Consider the following 22,850-nt stretch of genomic DNA (forward strand, 5'->3'; position numbering starts at 1 on the left):
GCATGTGTGAGTATGCTCCTATTTTCATAAGGCAGGAATAGGAAGGTAAAATTGGCTAGGGCTGGAGTGGAAGTGTAGCAAGTAAAGTGGCCAGTGTGATGCTCACTGCACGTCCCCGCCGGCCTACTTTCTAGCTCCCCACTAGAATGGCCTGGGACTAGCAGTAGAAGATGGTCCAAGTGTTTGGGCCCCGTCGTGCACACACTGGAGCTCTGAACCATGTTCCTGACTCCCTACTCTGACCTGCCCACTGTCGCTGGCCATCTGGGAGTGCTCTCTTTCTGCAGTGCTCTCAAAAACAAACATGTGTCTCCAACACCATCATCCAACCTGTGCTTGAAATATTAACCAACGATATATGACCCAACCAAGACACAGACAAAATCGACATGTAAAAAATAATCGCCTTCTGCTACACCAGGGATAGCCAGTGAGAAAAATAAGATTATAATCATCAGTGGCCTTAAGAGAACTTGAAATAAAGTTAACAGAAATGTAAGTCTTATATGACTGTGTTTCACTGCAGTGTAAAGAGGACAATTTAATTACAGAAATTTGTTTCTTCACAAGAATATGTACTGATAAACTTCCTAAGTATAACCCATTTATAAGAAATCATTGGTAAAAGCCTGCAATATCGTTAAGAGTCACTTTAAAATTTAAGAAAAAAAAAATAGGATAACCCTATCAGAAAATAAGAGCTTATCAGAAAATGACCCTGGATTATCACCCACTGGTATTAAACAGCACTGTACTCTCAGAGCAGAGAAACGACTCAACTGACAAGAGAAAACAACGCCAGCCAGACCCCAGAAAAGTCAAAGACAACAAATATTTCAAGGATTAGCAAAGGAAAAGAAATGCTCATGACTGGAAAAAAATACTTTCAAAAATGAGATAATATACCAAAATAATGCAAAATAATTAAAGTATTCAATGCAACAGATGAAATCAAGAAGCATTTTATACATAAATTAAGTCAAAAAGGGATGATGGATTTATGTTTAAAAGTTAAGCTACTCAGTGTCAGAATCCATAGAACTGCAGAAATATAAAAACAAGGATGTACTCTGCCAGCAAGTTCCAGCACCACTAACACGAGTGAACGTTTTCAGATTCTTCTCATCATGACCTGATTGCAGGTGGTAGAGTTTAAGTTTGTTTTTTCCTGTATCTTCCTGTGTAGTTTAGGAGAAAAAGGAGCAATATCATCAGGAATTGTTAATTAGCATATCATTAAAGCTGGAAGCTAAGCGACAGATTCAAGACAACCAAAACAAAGACTAGTTCAAAAATAGGGTCACCAAGAGTGAGACACAAGGTATTCTGGGTTATAAAAACAAGTCTAATTAACAAAGAACAATTAAGGGGGTGGGACACTACCTTTACTAAAGGAGTCAAAATGACAGGATTCCCCAAACACCGTGAACAGAATGCTGCAGAGTCAAAGATGACAGCACGGAGATGGCCTACGACGTACTTCCCTTAGACACCACCAAGTACGATGCACGAACGCACAGGAGCGTCAGTAAGTAGATCCTCACTAAGCTTTCGCAGGCGATAGGAAGAAACATGAAAACTGCATATCCTTACGCGGGCGACAAGAGAGCAAGGCCGCTGAGTGTATCCACGAGTGCTGGGCGAGGCTGCAGGCAGACCAAGACATGCGAGGCTGCACATCGCTTAGGGGCTTTTTAAACTGAAGATATCACCAGCACTGACACGAAACGAGCATGCAGCGCCAGGAGCAGCCTCAGCACCACACTTCGACGGGAATACCATGTCTACACTGAGATACTGGCGAGGTCACGCAGTGCAGCCAAAGACTGGTGGTAAGTGACTCACAAGGAAACGATGTTAATTAAATTGATGAAAAATTTACATACACAGAAATTCACTCATTTCTCTTACAAAGTATAGTCTATTACAAACATGAATACACCAAATATTTGCATTCTGCTTTAAAGACTTACTAGAAGAAAGAGTTTCAAAAGTAATTAATACTGAAATTTTATAGTGTTTCCGACATTTCAGACAGTTCTCCCAGGACCACAAGAGATCCTTAAACTCAAAATTTCAAAGAGCTCTCAGCAAAGTTCAAGATGTCTTTTTCAGTGATTCTATCCATTGGTCCAGGCAGGGGTGGGTCCTGTTAGTAAGAATTTTAGGCTTTGGGGGCCCAGCACAATAGCGTAGTGGCTAAAGTCCTTGCCTTGAACATGCCGGAATCCAATATGGGCGCCAATTCTAATCCTGGCAGCTCCACGTCCCATCCAGCTCCCTGCTTGTGGCCTGGGAAAGCAGTGGAGGACGGCCCAAAGCCTTGGGACCCTATACCCACGTGGGAAACCAAAAAGAGTCTCCGGGCTCCTGGCTTTGGATTGGCTCAGCTCCAGCCGTTGCATCTGTTTGGGAAGTGAATCATCAGACACAAGATCTTCTCTGTCTCTCCTCCTCTCTGTATATCTGCCTTTCCAATAAAAGTAAATAAACCTTTAAAAACTTAAAAAAAAAAAAAAAATGTAGGCTTTGGGAGCTAGATGGCCTGTGGCAACTACCAGATTCTGCCACTGAAGCTCAGAAACAGCCAAACAGGAGTGTCTTCAGAAAGATCTTACACATAGGTTTCAAAATATTTTGCACTAAATAAGATATTTTACTTTTAAAAAAACTTTCATTTATATGAAAAAGAAAGAAGGATAATCTTCTACCTACTGGTTCATTCATTCCCCAAATGGTTCTAACAGCTAGGTGTAGGCCCAAACCAGGAGCTCCATCTTGGTCTCCACATGGGTGGCAGGAGCCCAGCGCCTGGGCCGCATCAGCAGGAAGGCAGATGGAAAGTGAAGCAGGTGAGAACTGAGCTGGCACTGGCATATGGGATGGTGGCATTGTAGGTGCTCCAGACAAGAGAGGGTAAGCATGTCAGCCATCCCAAACTGGCAGTGACAGAGAAGGAGAGCTGGGAGAACTAAGAGACGGTCTAAAGTTAAAGAAGACAGGGAAGGAAAGCCAGTGGCTGGTGAGCTGTGAAGGGGAAGCCAGAGGCAAGCAAGGCTCCAAGGACTTCAGACAGGTGAGTGGATGAGTGCGGATTCTAACCTCTTGAACAGCCGTCAAGAGGGAGAAGGCGGGATGGGGGCAAGAGACTGAGCAACAAGTTGGGGGTGACGAGCCCACTGCCAGCCAGACATGTGGAAGACATAAACTGACACAAAGCCCTGGGAGGGGACAAGACCTGAAAGCTGGCGCAAGGAAAGGAACACAACGCTAACTATAAAGGATGAGCTAAGCACAGCGACAGAGCGGCAAAGGAAGGACAGAGCTTTTAATAACAAAAGAAATCACCTGCAGTAAAGATGCAGATTTTTGTAAAGACAAAAATTGAGACTTTACCACAACTGAAAAAAAAAAAAAATTGAATGCCTGGATTTCACAATCAAAAAGGTGAGTGACATGATTAAGAGTTTATTTTGGTCAAGTGAGCAACAGCCTGACAGTGCTGGACTAAAGTATTAGAGATTGTAAGTAAGACTATTCCTTCAAAAACTCTGAGACAAAGGGGAGGAAAGTCCGTGACAGGCCTCAAATGAATAGGGATCTAAACTCATTTCTTTTCCTAGGCAACAGAGACTAAAGCATTTACAGAGTAAGAAAGTGCAGGTTGAAAGCAGTCTGCAACAGAAGGAGTGCAGACAGCATTTCAACTGCAACAGACAGCGCCCCCACATCTTATCTATTGTAGTGCTAATGTTTCTGATTCTTGGTCATCCACCATTCCACCTGAAATGTTCTTTAGCTTTTTTTTTCTTTTAAGGAAGCATTTCAAATATCAGAAAAACTAAGAATACTATTAAGAACATACACAGCGGAGGGAAATCCCAGAACCTATGGAACTGTATCGTAAAATAATAATAAAGATTTTATATATATCTACACGCACACATACATAATGCCTTACTAACAAAAATGTGTTATTCCCAACATCTCCTTCCTCGCTGAGTGGCTCTCAGGTTAACCTTGGTATGTTAACTGCATTTTAATTCATCCCTAGTCAACCCCGATATTTTCCATGCTTCTTACTTTGTATCATATTGCAAATGAACAAACAAAATCATTTTGGAACAATCTGTAAACGAACTATTAGAATATACTATTGAACAGTGAATATTCTTTTTGCTTAGGAGTCATGTTATTGGAGTTGGATAGGAGACTTTATTTTAAAAATACAGAGCAGTATCAGAATGACTAAAGGTGAAGTGTCATGAAGATTTGTGTGTACACGCATCTGCTGTTCTTTAACCAAGCAAGTTCAAATTTTCATGGCACTTCACCTTTAGCCACCATCACAGCTCCAGAAAGTCAAACAAAAATAAAACAGAGATTTTAAGTCTGATTAAAAACCACTGGTAAGTAACTACTGGGGGGGGGGGGGGCATAGTCACAAATTAGAAGGCCAGATCTCAGCTGTCCAGCTTGATCAGCCTACAGTTCTTTTAATAACCAAAAAGAGAGGGCCTGGTGTGATAGTGTAGTGGTTAAAATCCTCACCTTGAATGCACCAGGATCCCATACAGGTGCTGGTTCTAATCCTGGAGGCCCCACTCCCCATCCAGCCCCCTGCCTGTGGCCCGGGAAAGCAGTCAAGGATGGCCCAAAGGATTGGGACCCTGCACCCATGTGGGAGACCCGGAAGAGGCTCCTGGCTGCTGGCTTCAGACCAGCACAGTTCCAAGCCGTTGTGGCCACCTGGAGAGTGGGGAGTGGGGAGTGAACCATCAGATGGAAGATCTTCCTTTCTGACTCTCCTCCTCTCTGTGACGTTAACTTTCAAATAAAAATAAATAAATCTTTAAAAAAAAATTGAAAGGAGAAAGCAAAAGTAAATCTAGGAAGGGTACAAAAATCAATGTATTTGGGGGCAGGATGCGGTAGCCTAGCAGTTAAAGTCCTTGCCTTGAACGTGCTAGGATCCCATATGGGCGCTGACTCTAATCCCGGCAGTCCTGCTTCCCATCCAGCTCCCAGCTTGTGGCCTGGTGAAGCAGTTGAGGATGGCCCAAAGCCTTGGGACCCTGCACCCGTGTGGGAAACTCGGAAGAGGATCTGGGCACAGCACCAGATATTTCTCTCAGTCTCTCCTCCTCTTTGTATATATCTCAGTTTGCAATAAAAATCAATCTTAAAAAGAAAAAAAGAGCAAATATGAGGGCGAGTTTGGGAAAGAATTTTATTGCTTCATCTCATATCGGAGTACCTGGACTCTGGCTCCAGTGACAGCATTCTGCCAGTGTGGACTGTGGGAGGCAGTAGGTAAGACCTGGAATCAGCTCCCAGTTTTGGCTTTGTTTTGGCCGTCATGAAATCTGAGGAGCCAACCATGGGATCAAAGTTCTTCTTTGCCTCTCAAACTAAAACACTAAAACCCACCAACCAAAAACCCCATCTAGAGCCCCCTGCCCCAACGTAGTTAGATTTGTGTTCCTATAATTCAAAACTACAGATCAGAACACGACTTGCTGAACTTGCTCATACGGTCTGGTATGCTGTTCTTCACTGACCATTAAGCTCCTTTTAATGTATACAGTGAAGACGACGGGGGCTGGATCCAGCTCCTCCAAGAAGCCTTCTCCAGCTCACGGCTGCAAGGGACACCCACAAAGATCTGTGAACATAAACAGGGACAAAATGCTGGTAGGTGGAGATTCAGAAATGTGCGTTACAGGACAAAAGCCAAGTGTGGCTCTTCTCCAGAGTGGTTAGCTATCATCACGTGCATTCTAACTGCAGAATTCACTTCCACATGAGAAGGCAAGCTTTGTTGCTACGGCCCCTCTCTAGGACTCCCATCTGAAGGCACACCTGTGTATTTTACTAAAACACCCGTTTCTGGGAAACAAGATAATTATATTCCTGTTATTTCCACTTCAAAACTACCTTTGACCTTTCACCTCTCAGTCAAACCGAAAATATGTATTTAACATATTCCCTAAATATAGCCTCTTATTTGTTCTCTTAATTAACATAACACCTTATTTATTAGTTCACAGCAGGCTAGCAAGCATTTGTTGTACAATCTCCCTGAAGGCTTTCATCACATTTTTTACTATGTTGATGACCAATTATCTGGGCTTCCAATCTAACTTCAAAGTACTAACTGCCTATTTCCTGGAATCCAGATAGGTCTAAAATGCTTCTTGAAAAGTGTGTGTCCATCTACAGAAGTTAGGGAAAGGATTAATATTTCATTAATATTTCATCTCTGAAATATCAGTCGCTATGCTGATGGCTTTCGCATGTCCTATAACTTGATCCTCAGAGCAGCTTCAGTGCTGATGTCACTGTCCACGCTTTTTACAGACGAGTAAAGATCGGAAGAGTTATTTGACCAAGTTCACACAGTCTGTAAGAGGCTAGAAGAGTAGGGAGAAAGTACTGAATTGGGGCAGTAACTTAAATGTGACTCCTCGTCTGCGTGCTGTTCCTCCTTGCCCGGCACATCCAGGCTGTTAGCAAAGCACAGCGTGGTGTTTATGAGCGTAACGTTGGAGTCACACATCTCGACGAGTCCAGGATCCGCTCCTTATTAGCTGTGGAACACCATGGTATACTGTACAGAGTAGTCCCGGGTGTATATAGAACAGAGCACAGAGGTAGAACGCGAGCCACACCACATGAGACAAGTAGGAAAGACACAGAGAATTAAACAAGCTGCCCAAAGTCACACACTGGGACACAGAAGAGCACAGACTCAGAAGCCAGGTCTCTTGGCTCCAGACCTTGTACTTGGTCAGCAGGCTACACTACCTTTTGGAAAGTTTTCAGGTCTGACAACCTGGATTTTATTGAGTCTAACACCTTATCCTCAACTGCGCTTCCAGTAAAGCTATAAAATAAATGAATAAATGGATGATGTGAGCACACCTACTAAGTTATCAGAGAAGCTATCAGGACATGTTGAAACAAACTGAGCTTTCAGAAAAATTGTTATCATGTATTAATTCCTGCCAGTCATCAGTGAGCTGAGAAAAGCCATTCTGAGGCAAATGCATGTGCTCTATTTGGCACGTTAATGCATGAGCCTGGACAAGTTATTTCATGTCCTGGTACCTCAGCATCTTTAATGCAAAAATGGATAAGAACTACCTGTTTTGGGATTGTTGAATATTAAACTCAAAAACATGTACAAATGCTTAGCTTATGATCTGAAAAAAGAAGTGCTTGGTTTTAAGCTGTAAGCACCTTAGTAAACAGGGCAGAATCTATTGGGAGAGGAAACTGACAACATCATCACTTTGAAAGTAGGCGAGGCAGCTAATTGACAGCAGTGCTCATTCATAATTTCCTGCATAGAATTGTGACATTAAAGCCCAGATCCTGATAAATATACATCACCCCAAACCTCGGAGTTTATTTGATTGCGGCCCTGCTGGGGAAGGTAGAGTTCGAGTCTGGTAAGAAACACCTTCTCTCACCTGACTGGTTTCTGCTGCTCTGCACCTCTCCGTTACTCTGTGGCTGTGGACTGGTTAAAGCACTGCTTTCTGACTGGCTGCTTAACACCTTAACAGCAGATCCCAGGTTGGCTGCTATGACTGGAAAATGCTGACCCCTCTTTAGAAGCTGTTTATGTTCCTGGTGGCGAAATCGTGGAGGTACTTCGCGAGGATACCGAGGCAAGGCCTGTGGTGGCGGCTGCTGCTGCGGCTGCGGCTGCTGAGGCTGCTGCTGCTGCTGCTGAGGCTGCGGCTGTGGCTGTTGTAGCTGCTGCGGCTGCGGCTGTGGCTGTTGCGGCTGCGGCTGCTGCTGATTGTTGGCTGTAGCTCGCTTGGCATTATTATTAGTGCTGGTTGCTGTGGAAGTGCCGTTACTAGAGTTGGCAGGCTGAGGCTGGCTTACACTGGGCTTTATCTGTTCTGGCACTAATCCCAACAAAAGAAAAGGGGTGGAAAAGATTAGCCAGTAAAGCATACCTCCATAGTAAGCCATCTAAATGCAAAGGTACCACGAAAAACAGTTGAGACCAGTACACAGGGCAGCTGCACTTGGGGCTCCATGGCTGCAGGGAGTCAGGCTCTTCTGCTAACTACCTATCCAATCCACACGCACCATCTGGTCTCTCAAACAGCACAAGGATTCACCACAAGAACAAGTCAACTTTTTCTGGCTTCAAAAGAGTTCTTAACTTCCTCAACACTAACTATTCATTATTCTACCTCTTTTTTTTTTTATGTTTGGTTCCTATTTTTCATCTTTAGAAGATAACACAAGAGCAAGGGAAGAAAGCCTGCCTTTTTCACTGCTAAAACGTAAAGTCTGAATCATGCAAGATAGACTCTGAATATGTAAGTTAATGTAACCACTGAGTCTATGAGGATAATCAAACTTTGAGGCAAAATTATAGATGCACTATCTTAGCTAAGTCTAAGCAATGACCACCTGTAAACTAAATGAGAACAACTGGAAACTGTTAACAGTGACATTCCAGTCACCTCAAAGAAAGAAGTGAAACTGTTGACAGCATCTTAATTCAGAAAAAAACATCGCCAATCTCCCAAAACCTCAGAGAGACAACACCGTAGAGAAGCTGACAGACCCAGGCTTCAGTCCCAGCTCTGCCCCAGAGCTCTGAGTCCAAGGACAACCTGTATAAACTTCCCGTTACCACCTCTGGAAAATGGGATTGATGCCTAGGCTGTGCAGAGTAGCCAAAGGTTAAAGGTCTTCATGATCACACAGCACACACACAACAGCAGAACACAGGGCTATAGAAACAGTGCCTGTTCTTTAAGGACAATACAAAATTACCTCTTAAAAAAAACTGGTTTCCTTGTTTTTTGGTTTTTAATCTGAAAGGAAAAGTGATGGTTTCTGGCCACTGACTTACTTGCCAAATGACCACAATGGCCTATGCTGAGCCAGGCTAATGCCGGCACTGGAACTCAAGCCTCCAACAGATGTGGCAGGAGCCTAAGCACTTGGGCCATCCAATGCTGCCTTCCTGGGCATGCTGGCAAGCAGCTGGCTGGGAACCGGAGCAGCCAGGACCCAGACCAGTGCACACATGGGATGCGGACACTGCTGGCAGCAGTTTGACCACTGTGTTACAAGATGGCCTTACAATACCACTTTATACTAGTGTAATAGCTTAATGTTCCAGGGAGATTTTGTTACATCCTCACAGATATCAATAACAGGCAAGTGAAACATTACGTCATTGGTGAGGATACAGAAAGAAAACTGTATAGTGGTTAAGACCATGGGCCCCAGGGGCTGGCGTCACTCAACTGACTAATCCTTCACCTTCAAGCTGGCATCCCATCTGTGTACCAGTTTGTGTTCCGGATGGTCCCCTTCCCATCCAGCTCGCGTTTATGGCCTGAGAGAGCAGTCGAGGATGCCCCAAAGCCTTGGGACCTGCACCTGCCTATGAACCCTGCCTGGCTTTAGATGGGCTCAGCTCTGGCCATTGTGGACATTTAAGGAGTGAACCAGTGGATGGATGATCTTACTCTGTGTAAACCTGTCTTTCAACAAAAATAAGTAAACCTTAAAAAAAAAAAAAGTTGCAAGTCCTGAATATCAGGCTCCTAAAAACAAACAAACAAACAAAAAACCACTAGTCCTAAAATTAAAATCTCTCAGGCCTGGCGGCGTGGCCTAGCGGCGTGGCCTAGCGGCTAAAGTCCTAGCCTTGAACACTCCAGGATCCCATATGGGTGCCGGTTTTAATCCCGGCAGTTCCACTTCCCACCCAGCTCCCTGCTTGTGGCCTATAAAAGCAGTCAAGGACAGCCCAAAGCTTTGGAACCCTGCACCTGTGTGGGATACCCGGAGGAAGTTCCTGGCTCCTGGCTTTGGATCGGCATAGCATCGGCCGTTGTGCTCACTTGGGAAGTGAATCATCGGACTTAAGATCTTCCTCTCTGTCTCTCCTCTTCTCTGTATATCTGACTTTCCAATAAATAAATAAATCTTTTTTAAAAAATTAAAATCTCTCCCCACCTCCTACCTGAGTTATCTCAGTGTCTTTCTCTTGCCTATGGAGTAGGGACCATCTCTGTCAAGTGACCAGCATGATGTAACCATTCAGTAAACAAGTTACGATTGTGGGTGAATTAAAACAAATATTTATCAAATGCCTATGCCTGCAGAGAATATGATCCTCTGACTAAAACTGTGGCCACCTGCGTTGGCAAGTCTAGTCATAGCACTTCCTTTTAGTCTCAGCTCATTCAGCAATCTAACTTCACCACTGGCTGTGTTAGCCAAACATCTGGTATGTTCAGTCTACATCACTCATGGTAGTATTTTTAAATATGATACTGGACATTGTTTTTCCAGTATGACTTCAATTTCTAAAGTAATGCAAGTCAAATGTAAGGATGAATCACAGTAAAAAAAATTACAAAGATCTTATCCACTGTGTGGAACCATGTCTTTTACTAATAATTTAGTTCAAGTGCTTTCTGCATCTGCACATAAAAATTTTGTTTCTGAGACAATGCCTTCAATGTGTGCATTCCTTTATGTGCATCACACAAAAATAAATGAGTATTAGCTATTAAAGACACTTACGTCATGAGGACAATAAAGCATTACCACGTTATAAAGCTCCTCCAAAACCAAAAGCTTCCCATTAACTCAAAATTATAGAGAACACAAAGACCCAGTTTTTATAACCTGAGTACTCAACTGAACACTGTATTTAGCAACTCAATGTAAGCAAGGTGGTATAATTAGTGCAGCAACAATACAGACTTGCCACTTTACTATCATAAAGCTTAAAATGTCTTAAAACACACACATACACACAAAGAGGTAATAATTTTATACCTAAAACAAATGTTACATGAGAAAATGCATTTCATATATTAAAAAAACCTAGATATCCTGCAGCTACTCTGTCAACAGCCTATATAAAGACATGGTTACAGGTGACTAGAGTTGACAACAGTATCTGCATCTGTGACCCAGAGACCAACCTCCAACTCAGCTACAACCAACCATTGTTCACAAGCCGTACAGTAGCGCACGGGAACCAACGCCACGCCAGGTGCTCATTGAGCGAGCAGGGGAAAATCCACTGAAACCAGCTAACACTTGAGACAATGATCCAAAGATTAAATAATGAAGTATCATCTCAGAAATAATTGTGAAATGGTAATAATGAATAAAAATCAGTTAAAAGTAGGGAGAAAAAGGGTTACTGGAGAACAGATATAAATACTGAATAATTTTGGCTACTTCGTATGTTCAATTAAAAGTTTAAACTTTATCAGTAAGCACAGAAATCACTGGAAGAGAGGAAAGTGAATATTAGAAAACTTGTTCCATTCAACAGATAAAGAAAATAAGAGCAGAAAGATTTCAAAATTATGGTTAATAAAATACATAAAGATGCCAAGAGCAGACTTAAAATATTTTTTATCTCAATAAATATGGATGGGTTAAATGTACTTGTTAAAAGACACAGTGTTTTAAACTGAATTAAGAAAAATAAAGAATATATTTTGCAAAAGCAATACAGGAAATCTAAAAAGTAGACATATACTACCAAGAAATGCAAGGAAAATTAAAATTAAAGCAATATTAATTAGAGAAAATTAAAGAACAAAACCACTAAAATGAAGAATTATTTCACACTAATTAAAGAACTGTTAAGAACATAACATCAATACATGGACATCAAATGGAACTGGAAAAGAAAAAACCACACACTTTGGAAAATGGGTTGTATCTTTTTGAAGAATATCCATCCATACAGTATCAGTCACTTTAAAATCCACTCACACCACTCTTCCCCATGCAACACTAAAAACAAAACAAAAAAAAAAATCAAAAAAAGAGCAAGGAGTATAATATTCAAATATTTCAGGATGACAATACAAATTCAAGACAAAAAATGTCACTAGAAACAACAAAACTAGCAAATAAAAATGTAGGGCTATCAAAAAAGTAATTACAATAAATTTTTAGATGCTGCTAAACTAGTACTCAGAGAAACCTACACCCTTAATTATTTCCAACAATGAGGAGAGTCTATAATCCAACTGAAGAAGGTAAAAAATTCACTAGAGGGAGGAGAAGCAATGCCTCACTAAGAATGAAAGCAGAAAGCAGGATTTCAAATACAAAGCAATAAATCTAACACACGAAACTAGGAAACAGATAACCTTTTAACAACAAAATAAGTTAAAAAATGATTTTCTAAAATTAACATACTGCTTTACACATAATATTTATAAATAGTTTGAAAACACAGAGAGAATGACTGAACATGGACAGAAGAGGCAGAAAACTTAGTTTAATCAGGTAAAACTAAAGCTTTCATAGAAGGAGAAATTTACTAAAACATTCTTGAGGATCACATATTTTTACTTGTTAATTTTGTGTTTTTGCTTTTTTCCCTACAATACCTTTATGAAACGGACTCCTTCAAATCTAATAACATTTTGGTGGCCTCAGCACCCATGAAAGATGGAACAGCAACACAAAATATTATCAGTAAGTTATATAACATGTTAGTAAGTCCAAACTTCAAATGTAGAGTGTCTAGAAAGACAAGAAACATTATATGCAACCCACACCAACAGATCGAAAAGCCAGCTAGTGGCTCTTCACATGAAGGGCAAGGTGGTGAACATTCTAGATGTACAAGAGCAGGTGCACATGGGAGGTAAATGAGTGGCTGTGGCTATGCTCCAACAATACTTCACACACTGAGAAAGCCAGATTTGACCTGCAGACTGCACTGTTCCCCTGCACTATAAAGCAAAACTTACCAAAACAGGCTAATTGAAGAGGAAATCTGGGATTATAAATAACATTAGACATTAATGAAAGGTTTTCTAAGATGCATTCCTTAAAAAGCACAAGGCCCACCGGCGTGGTAGCCTAGTGGCTGAAGTTGCCTTGCACATGCCAGGATCCCATATGGGCACTAGTTTCTTTTCTGGCTGCTCCACTTCCCTTCCAGCTCCCTGCCTTGGGCCTGGGAAGCAGCAGATGGTCCAATGCCTTGGGACCCTGCATATGCGTGGGAGATCCTGGCTTTGGATCTGCTCAGCTCTGACTGTTGTGGAGTGAATCAGCAGGGGAATCTTTCTCTCTGTCTCTCCTCTTTGTAGATCTGCATTTCCAGTAAAAATAAAAAAAAAAAATCTGTGTGTGTGTGTGTGTGTGTGTGTGTGTGTGTGTGTGTATAAAAGGACCAGGCCCAGATGATTTCACATCAAGATAATCAATGTTTATCAAGAAACATGTGATATTAATCTTACATATCCCAGAAGTACAGGTTCCAAATTAAAATCTGCTACTTACTAGTTCTATGATTATAGGCAATGTACTTAACTACTCTGTGCTTCATTTCCTCTTCTGGAAAATAAGAGTAAGTTTGTTGGGAGGCTTTTATAGGATGGGAACAGGGGGAATGTACGATAGTGTAGCATGCTAAGCTCCTGACTGTGACACTGGCATCTTATATGGGCATCGGTTCAAACCCTGCCTATTCCACTTCCGATTCAGCTCTACGGATAACAGCGGAGGATGCACCAAATTTTCAGGTCCTTGCTCCTGTGTGGGAGACCCAGAATAAGCTCCTAGTACTTGGCTTTGGAACAGTTCAGCTCCAGCTGTCGCTGCCATTTGAGGAATGAGCCAGTGCATGGAAGATATGTCTCTTTTTTTTTTTTAAACTCTGCCTTTCCAATAAAAGCAAAACAAATATTTTTTTAAAAAATTACTGTCTTCTAAAGAAAAGATAATGACTGTGAAGAACTGGAAACAGTGCCTGCCACAAGCTGTCAGTGATTAATACTTCTCTAAGTAAAGGAGCATTTATAAAGGATAAGCCTAAGGGTTTGAGCCGGGAATCTGGAACAACAATTTCATTTGACAAGATATGAAATACAAAACAAAAATCACGTTTTGGAAGTATACAAGAGAGAATGAATTTCACTTCAGATATTATTAGATTTCTTGTTACAAAAGGATAACAATTAATCTGGTTTCAAGACTTCCTTATACCCTTAAATAAAAAGTCCAAACAACTTGCTTATATAGATTACATCCACAGATATTATTCTACAAAAAAAGAATTAACAGAAAAATCTAAAGAATATTTGAAGAATTTTAAAAAATCCTTCATATTTTAATATAAATGCATTTACCCCAAAGCAAGATGTCTGGCACTGTTAGACACATTTTTACAAGTTTCTTTTCTCTCTAGTGTACAGAAGACATATGGGTGATCACATAACCACCTCCATCCAATTTTTTGTGATACCTCATATTATATAACTCATGGAACATTCCATTACATAGTCAAGACAAAAAGTGAAAAGGGCAAACGAAAATCCTCCTGTTATTATGAAAATAATTCAGATACTGTGGTTCTCAAGAATTCCAGGGAACCTTCCAGGGATCTTGCCCTCAGAGCAACTTTGACACCATGTATAGAAAACAAAAGGATATATGATTCTGGAGTTCTTTTAAAGGATGGGCTAGAAAACTGGCTTTAGGATTCAATCTAGAAGTGGGAAAAGAAGTCATGAGAGTTGCAGAATGAGAAAAGATGACAAGACCCTTTAGGTTTAAATAGCAGGAGTAAAAGTAAAAATAGCTGAGAGTGGCAAAGGCAGGAGAGCAGGGGCGTTGGCTTGGCTCCGCTGTCTGCCTGGTGTCTCAGGCCGGAATGTCCACCTCCATTTCTCCCTGCCCTTCTATATCTAGTCCATCAACCACTAACAGATGATCTCACTGACTGAACCCAACCATTTCTGAGCTCTGGATGTCAATGCTGTGATTCAGCTCATTACCACCTTACTCAGCAAACTCTCCTAGTGGGTCCCCTTGGCTCAGATCTCAGTTGCCATTTCACTCAGTTTTATCAAAAATCCATCATTGGGTTATCCCCACGTTCTCTGTACTATAAAGTCATTTTCAAAATTAAACTTCTTGGTATGACCACTCTAAACCATTCTTTCCCTGCTATACTCACCTATATTTCTTGCCCTATCACAACACAACAAATTGCTACGATTCCTTTTGCCTAAAGTGTCTTGATATTCTAAATAAGCATGACCTTAACTACACTCAGACTTAAGTTTATTTTGGAATCATTTAAGACAACTAAGTTGCCTTCCTGCATTCTGAAAAAAAAATGCTTACGACTTTATATTGGCGCACATATGTCCACAAGGTTCTGGCTTCTTATTTCCGTCTCACTGTATCATTGGGTTTCCAAGCACAGAGCCCAGCAAAGCTCAGGAATTATAGGCTGAACTTAAGAATTGTCTGCACGAGATGACTGGATCCACAGAACAATAAACAACATTAGAGGATTAGCTAGCATGGAATACCAACATTTATGAGGTAACACAACAAGAACCGGGCAATAACAAGAACTACTTACTCAGTTAAAAAAAAAAAATCACAATACATTTTTTTGCCATACCATTTAAAGATACTGGCAAAATTTCTTATTCAAAGGATTTAAGATACATTTCTAAACTATGCTCTAAATTTGGACTTTGTAAAATAATAGACTGCTTTTTAAGTTTTTGACTTTTACTTCTAAAAACTATGGAGTCTATAGATTTGTAAAACATAGCCACTATCTTTTTAAAATACTCTAGGGCCTGGTACCTTAGCCAAGTGGCTAAAGTTCTCACACTGCACACCTAGGATCTCCTATGGGTGCCGGTTCATACCCGGTTGTTCTACTTCCCTTTCAGCTCCCTGCTTGAGGATTGGGAAAGCAGTAGATGGCTCAAATCCTTGGGACCCTGTACCTGCGTGAGAGATCCAGAGGAAGCGCCTGGTTCCTGGCTTCAGATCAGTTCAGTTTTGGCCTCTGTGGCCATGTGGAGAGTGACCCAGAAGACAAAGTTCTTTCTCTCCATCTCTCCTTTTCTCTGTAAATTTGACTTTCCAATAAAAATAATTTTGAAAAATCCAAAAATACAATACATTCTATAAGATTTATTTATTTGAGGCATGAGCAAGAATGATACAGATCTTCCACTAGCTGGTTCACTGTCCATGTGCCTGCAACGGCCAGGAGCCAGGCACGTGAGCCCTTGCCCCTGCCTCCCGAGGGCAATGACAGCAGCAGGAGCTGGAGTCCAGAACAGAGCTTAGATCATACGCGGGCACTCAACTGCGGGCTGCTGGCACCCCAAGCTGTGCCAAATTCCACCTCACAATTAGTTTGTACTCAAGTGAAAAACCAACAATAAAGAATCAATATTTTAAATGCACTTCAGAAAACAAATAAACTTCACTTTTACTATCGACATATGTAATACAAACAACTTAAAAAGATGCCATTAGTTATCTCAGTACTATCAACTCCAAATACCAAGCTCAAAGCCTCAACACCTCAAGAGAGCCGACATTCCAATCCTCAACTCAAGGACGTAGCCCTGACAAGTGTTCCTATCCGCTGCACAGTCACTCTTCTGAAATACTGGTAGAACAGAAATACAGCCTTAGTATACAAAGCATCACTTTAATACATGACGAGATCACTTTAACAGAACAAACACACACATAAATACAAATCTAAATTACTACAAGGAATGAAACAGTTAAAAACTACTAGCGAAAAAGATTATTTAAGAAACATCTGTGGAATACACAGTGTTTTTCAAGATCTTTCTGACAAACTTCGGATTCATTCAAATTTCCTTTTTCTTATATGGAAAAAAATAAAGCCATCAGGTTAAGCTCTTGGAAGACATGATGGCGGGAAGTGCCTCAGTCTGAAATGGCATCCTGATACAGAATGTGCTTTATAAAGAAAATGCTCTACCTTCTTAAATCAGAGTATATGCACTATTAGCCAAGCTAACCTGGATCAACGGTAGGTTTTCTTGATAAAAAAGGTGAATCAGAAACTAAAAAACAATGGATGATGAAATAAAATTTTGTCAAATAGTAACACGTTTCTCCCCAAACATGCCTATATTCCAATTAACATCTAAACTAGAAAATATTTGTCTTTAGAACAAATCTCCTCCTCTAAGGCAGACACTGTTTCAGTTTAAGAACACGAAGCCTGAGACTTGTACTGGGATGCACTAGGTTAGGACTGCCTGTGGCACTGGCACCCCACAAGAGCATCAGTTTGCCATCTGCTCCACTTCAATCCAGCTCTCGGTTTGTGAGATGGCCCAGGTGCTTGGGCCCTGCACCCACGTGGAAGATCTGGCAGAAGGCTCCTAGCTCCCCCAGCTCTGGGCGTCACAGCCATTTGGATTAGAGATCCTTTTCTGTCATCCCTCTACCTCCAAGTTTAATAAAGAACGGGTAGCAGAGTTCAAACCAAATCTGAGCAAAGCCATACACACCCAACAAACATAGCTCCTTGATGTACTTGCATATCAAGTTTCATCTTAATTGTAACAACAAAAACAAAATCTCTAAACCGATAGGAAAGTGCTAATGCACCTGGGAATGCAGGAGAAGATGGTGCAAATCCTTGGGACTTACCACCCACACAGTTCCAATGCAGTTCCTAACTATGGACTTTGGTCTGTCTCCCCCTCTCTGTCACTCTGCCTCTCAGATAAATAAACCAATCTTCTAAAAAAAATGAACAGAAACACATTAGATTACAGGTTAGCTACTTTCAAAATTATTTTGTAAGTCATTAAAACTGACTGAGACTAAAACATGAAAGTATGCTCGATGATTCAGCATGAATGTAAAAAAAAAAAAGTAAAAATCCAACTATTCCTTTCTAGAGGGAGAGCTGAAATGGCAGACGTTCCCTCAGAGCATCTCCAAAAGCTACAAATGAAGATTTTTGAATCAGTAAATGTAGGAGTAAGAATCTATTACATGCTCAACATTTACTACCTCTGGCCCCTATAATTTATGTTCTATATAACTTTTCATTCCCACAACTCTGAATGAAGCAGGCTGAATTATCTCCTTTATACAGAGATTAGGCTTAGAAATTAAGAAAATCACCAAAGATCACACACACACAAAAAAGAACTAAGAAGGCAATATTCAAATTCAAGTCTATCTATCTGATTCAGAAGCCTGGACTTTCAGTCACTGTACTGCAAGGATGCTAAAATTCCCAGGTCATCATCAGTGTAATTCATTGCTTCTGGAGTCTGGCCAGATCTGCTGCTTAAAATTCCTGCTAGAGCAAGTACATTTTCCTGAAAACTTCTGTACTCAGAGAAAGCCTTCATTCAACATGCATTCTAAGGAACAGAAATAGAAGTATGAAACCTGACCAGCAACTCCAGGTGCATACTGTAGCTTTCCTATTTTGGAGATGTCTTATAAATGACCATAACTCACAAAGCTACTCTGGGCACTCCACCTTTATTTCTATGCAAAAATTTAAATCCAGAGAAGCCAGCCGAGGCTCTTTTGAAGAATCCATAGGTTGAGGACACAAGTCTCAGATGCTCCTATAACCTTCAAACAGTTCTGGCTCCTCTTCCTGAATCCAGTTATTAGCCACAAGCAGCACACTCTGCTCAAGGCACTCATCATTGTCTCTCATATTTATTCTGTCTGCCTTATGAGTTTCATCAGACATCTGAATGTAAGAGACTTTTCATTTCTACCAACTTTAACCATTTGCTAGTATTCATGAGCAAAAAAACCCCTCCACGCTAGAAAAGAAGTGATTTCTCGCCCACGTGAAAAAGGAGTCCTTTCCAGTCTTCATATCCTGAGTTCATAATTTGAGACCTTAGGGGTGCATGCGCACACACAAATTATCTTCCTTCTCAATAGCAAGGAAGGGGAAATGTTTACTTTGGTATACTTAAAAAATGTCAATTTTATTGACTTTTCCCATGAAAGCAGAAACCCACATTTTTGTGCATGCTGTTAGTACACAGCTATACACACTTAATTTGCTACATACCTCAAAGATATTTTTCAAAGCAAGAAAATCACACTTGCTTGAGTCATTTTTCTTAAGGATGCCTTTAAAAAAAATTCATTTATTTGAACAGCAGAATTACATACACACACAAAAGAAACAGAGAAAAGATCTTCCATCTACCTACCGGCTTACTCCCTGAATGGTTGCAACGGGCAGGGCAGGGCCAGAATAGTGCCAGGAGCTTCTTCTGGGTCTCCACATTGGTGCAGGGCTCAAAGACTTGGATCATGCTCTACTGCTTTCCCTGGCTCACCAGTACAAAACTGGATCAGAACTGGAGGAACGCATACAGCATACTGGTCCTGTGGGCTGTGGCTTAACCTACTACACCACAGCACTGGCCCCCGTAGCACATTCTTAACCAGTATAAATCTCTGCCTCCATTTCAAAAAACTTAACACTTGTGTCAAGACATCTCACTTGAAGAAAGAATACAATCATAGCACATTTGGAATCACAACCTTATCTAATGTTACACTTAATCTTAGGACTAAATTCTTGGGAACTGTCATCTTCAGTTTGGAGTGGCTGCAACAGTTCCGTTAGCAGCACTGAGCTACACACTGGAAGTCACAGCCTGCTTGGGTCTCAAATTTCCATGAGAATCTATTCATTAATCCTTGTCAAGCTTCCAAAGTCCTTGAAACACAGGGCTTCATTACTGAGAAAGTCAAGTCTCAAACAAATGAAAATAAGAACTACCACGTGACCCTGTAATCGCTTTTCTCAGTATATACTACAGGGAACCTCTCTGCCCGCCCATGGAAGCAAAATGTGGGAACAATGGAAACACGTTTCTGTGGACAGGTGGAATAAAGAAGCTGTGTCATGCACATACACAGAAGTACACACAAACACACACTGCAGAAGTAATCAGCCTTAAAAAGATCTCACCACCCGCAGCATGGGTAAAGAGGTAGAGACACTAAGGCCTTCAGTCACTATGTTATATTTAACATATTATGTACAGGCCTCGGAGGACGTTGACCCCTCTCATTTTTCTCCTCATGAATGTTCCAGCGCTTCACTCCCTTTTGTTTTTTTTTCCCCCAGGGATAGTCTCATAATACATTTTTTAAAAAAAAGACATTTGAAATACTGAAACATTCAAAATAGTCCTGATCTGAAAGACTTTAAATATCTCAAAGCTTAAGTCACAGGTAAGAATAAAACTTTCAACAATGGCATTATGTCACTCATTATATTGGTCCATAACTGTATTCAGTGAATTCTGAATCTATTGCCACAATGAAATAAAAACTAATTGTATTCATGTAAGAAGGCTGGTCAAAACTTAATTTGTACTAATTCTAAAAAAAAAATTTTTAATCTAACTTTTATTAAAAACAGGTTCTCCACTCATGGCATCAGAATTACTAGTGTTCTTGAACTGGAAAGGGCAGTAGTCAAAAAAATCAGCTGATGAAGACAAACACTATAGGAGGCGCAGCAGCCCGACTGCTGACGCTCAGTCTGAGCACTAGAACCCTCATCTCAATCCTCAAAATGGTACTAGGCCTATGTTGTCAAACAAGTCTAAAAATCACATTAGCCACATTTCAAGTACATGAAAGCCCCATGTGTTTAAACTTGTTTTTAAAATTTTTAAATAGATTCCATAATATGAAAGTACTTCAAAAATGTGGGATTACCAGTTAGGGGCAGGCTAGTGATTCTGCTGTCAAGATGCTCATTAAGACCCCTGCATACCTTATCAGGGTTTTCTAGTCTAAATCCTGCTCCAGTTTGCAGGTTTCCCACTAAGGCATACCTTGGGAGACAGCAGGGGACGGTGAAGAGTATGGATCCCAGGTGAGAGAACCAAGTTCCTGACTTCCAGCTTTGAACTGGACCAACACCAGCTATCATAGGCATCTGGAGAGTGAACCAGTGGATGAGAGATATCTCTCAAATAAACTTTTAAGAAGTTTAGGGCCCATCTGAAGACCTCATCTTGCACGCACCAGCATCCCAAATGAGCACTGGTTCTAATTCTGTCTGTTCTCCTTCCCATCCAGCTCTCTTGCTTATGACGTGGGAAAGCAGTCAAGGATAGCTCAAAGCCTTAGAACCCTGCACCCACATGGGAGTCCAGGAGGAGGCTCGTGGCTCCAGACTGGCTTAGCTTCAGCCATTGCAGCTAACTGGGGAGTGAAGCCGTGCATGGAAAATCTTCCTTTCTGTCTTTCCTCCTCTCTGTATATCTGACTTTCCATAAAACAAACAAACAAATAAATCTTTAAGAAATTTCTCTAAAGCTTATTTTGTTGCAAAACATTCGTGAAAACCCATGCAGCTTTTTCGTTTATTTACAAGTTAAAGATTTTAATGAACTTGCTGCAAGCTCCATATATGCATGGATTTTTAAAAAAAATATATTTGGACCAAACTTCTAAGTAGCTTCATAAAATAACTTATGTAAACTGCACAAATCTCATGTATTTCACGACACGAGGGAGGACGGAGATGCTTCGCATCCTGCGCTCCTTCCAAGTTACCTTCTAACTCCAGTTTTTGAATTTCTCTTGAATAGAAAGATTCTAAAAACTATTTTGACAGTACAAACACGAAGAAAAGCTGGAATACAGTCTGACTGAGTAACTGAATGCATTTTGGCATTTTGTAATAACTTCTAGAACAGAAAGTGGTTAATGTGAGAACTGGGAAACTAAACTAAGTCTAGGATGAATTAGTACATGTGAGTTAGATTTGTCACCGTCCCTTCTGTAGCTATCCTTCCAATTTTTCTGTAAGTCTGAAATCAAAATTTAAGTTCAGTAAACAGTTATGTGAGATAAATCTACTCAAGTTCCCAGTCCATAAATGCTAATCACTGTGAATCCCAAATCGTAAGCACCAGAGGTATAGTCACAGTCCCCCAATCCACTCGTTTATCAGAAAAAGTATAGTTACTTTTGAAGAGAAATTTAGCAAAAGAATCATGAAGTGAGTGAAACTGCTGGCAAAACAACATAAATTATTTGCAAAAATTTCATATATTCCCTAGCTTGTTCAGATTTGTGGAAAATCCAAAAACAAGACCCAAACATGTTCATATTGTTCATGAGGATGCAAAACAATTTACACGTGCAGAAGGCATAAAGAACAGGTACTCAGATCATACTAAAAGCAACTCCCCACGGGCCAGGGAGCAGTCTAGACGAAGATAACCAAATGTCCATATTTAGGATCATGAAGTCCTAAGAAATTGGAAAGGGGGAGACCAATGGCAATTTGAATGATCCATCAGATGAATTCTCAGAGATTTTGAAAAGCTGAAAGGCTTGATAAAGACATCCCTGGTCGAAAATTAGGTTAAAAAAAAAAAAAAAGATGAACATGAAAGAGATACAGGCGCTGTAAAAAGCACAAGGGAGTGACTGGAGACATGATAGTCACATCATGATGGGATTTTGATTAAAGCAGGTCTTGAAAGCTGGAACAACTAAGGACAACTTAACATTTCTGTACAGGAGAGTACTGGGAGAAAGTGAAGTTTAGAAAACTAATATTCCAATGCTCCTGACTCCATTCCAGATCCATGCTAACTGTATCAGACATCCAGGTTCAAAGCCACTCACCTTCAATGCCTCTTCTCATCTCATCAGGAGCCTGTCCCACCAATTCTACCTCACACACCTGTCACTCTTACTCTGACGGCAAAGACCTCCATTTAAACACTCATTACGCTCTCTACTCCTGGCTCGCTATCAGATCATGCTTCTACTGAGACATTAGGTACTACTGACCCAGACGCTCCAGAAACCAAGGTTGAACGCCTGTTTTTCCCCATTCGTATCCTTTCCCAGAATGTCTTTCTTGAGCTCTTTTTTCTTATCCAGTGGTTAACTTAATTTACACACGCATGCACACACACACACACACACACCCCCATCTGACTGGCTCCATGTCTTCTGTCTCAACCCTG

General features: G+C 40.9%; 1 protein-coding gene across 2 annotated transcripts in view; it reads right to left on the reverse strand.

Annotated features, from left to right (window-relative positions):
• Positions 1 to 22,850, reverse strand: part of TNRC6A (trinucleotide repeat containing adaptor 6A) — a 155,334-nt gene that overhangs the window by 29,287 nt on the left and 103,197 nt on the right. For both annotated transcript variants that reach the window (XM_040973187.1, XM_040973186.1), the window contains exon 5: positions 7,476 to 7,922. In XM_040973187.1, the coding sequence (XP_040829121.1) occupies positions 7,476 to 7,922 (447 nt within the window). The remainder of the gene's footprint in view (positions 1 to 7,475; positions 7,923 to 22,850) is intronic.

This window comes from Ochotona curzoniae, unplaced genomic scaffold, assembly GCF_017591425.1.
Source record: "Ochotona curzoniae isolate NIBS_2020 unplaced genomic scaffold, NIBS_Ocur_1.0 contig_2321, whole genome shotgun sequence".
Taxonomy (NCBI): Eukaryota; Metazoa; Chordata; class Mammalia; order Lagomorpha; family Ochotonidae; genus Ochotona; species Ochotona curzoniae.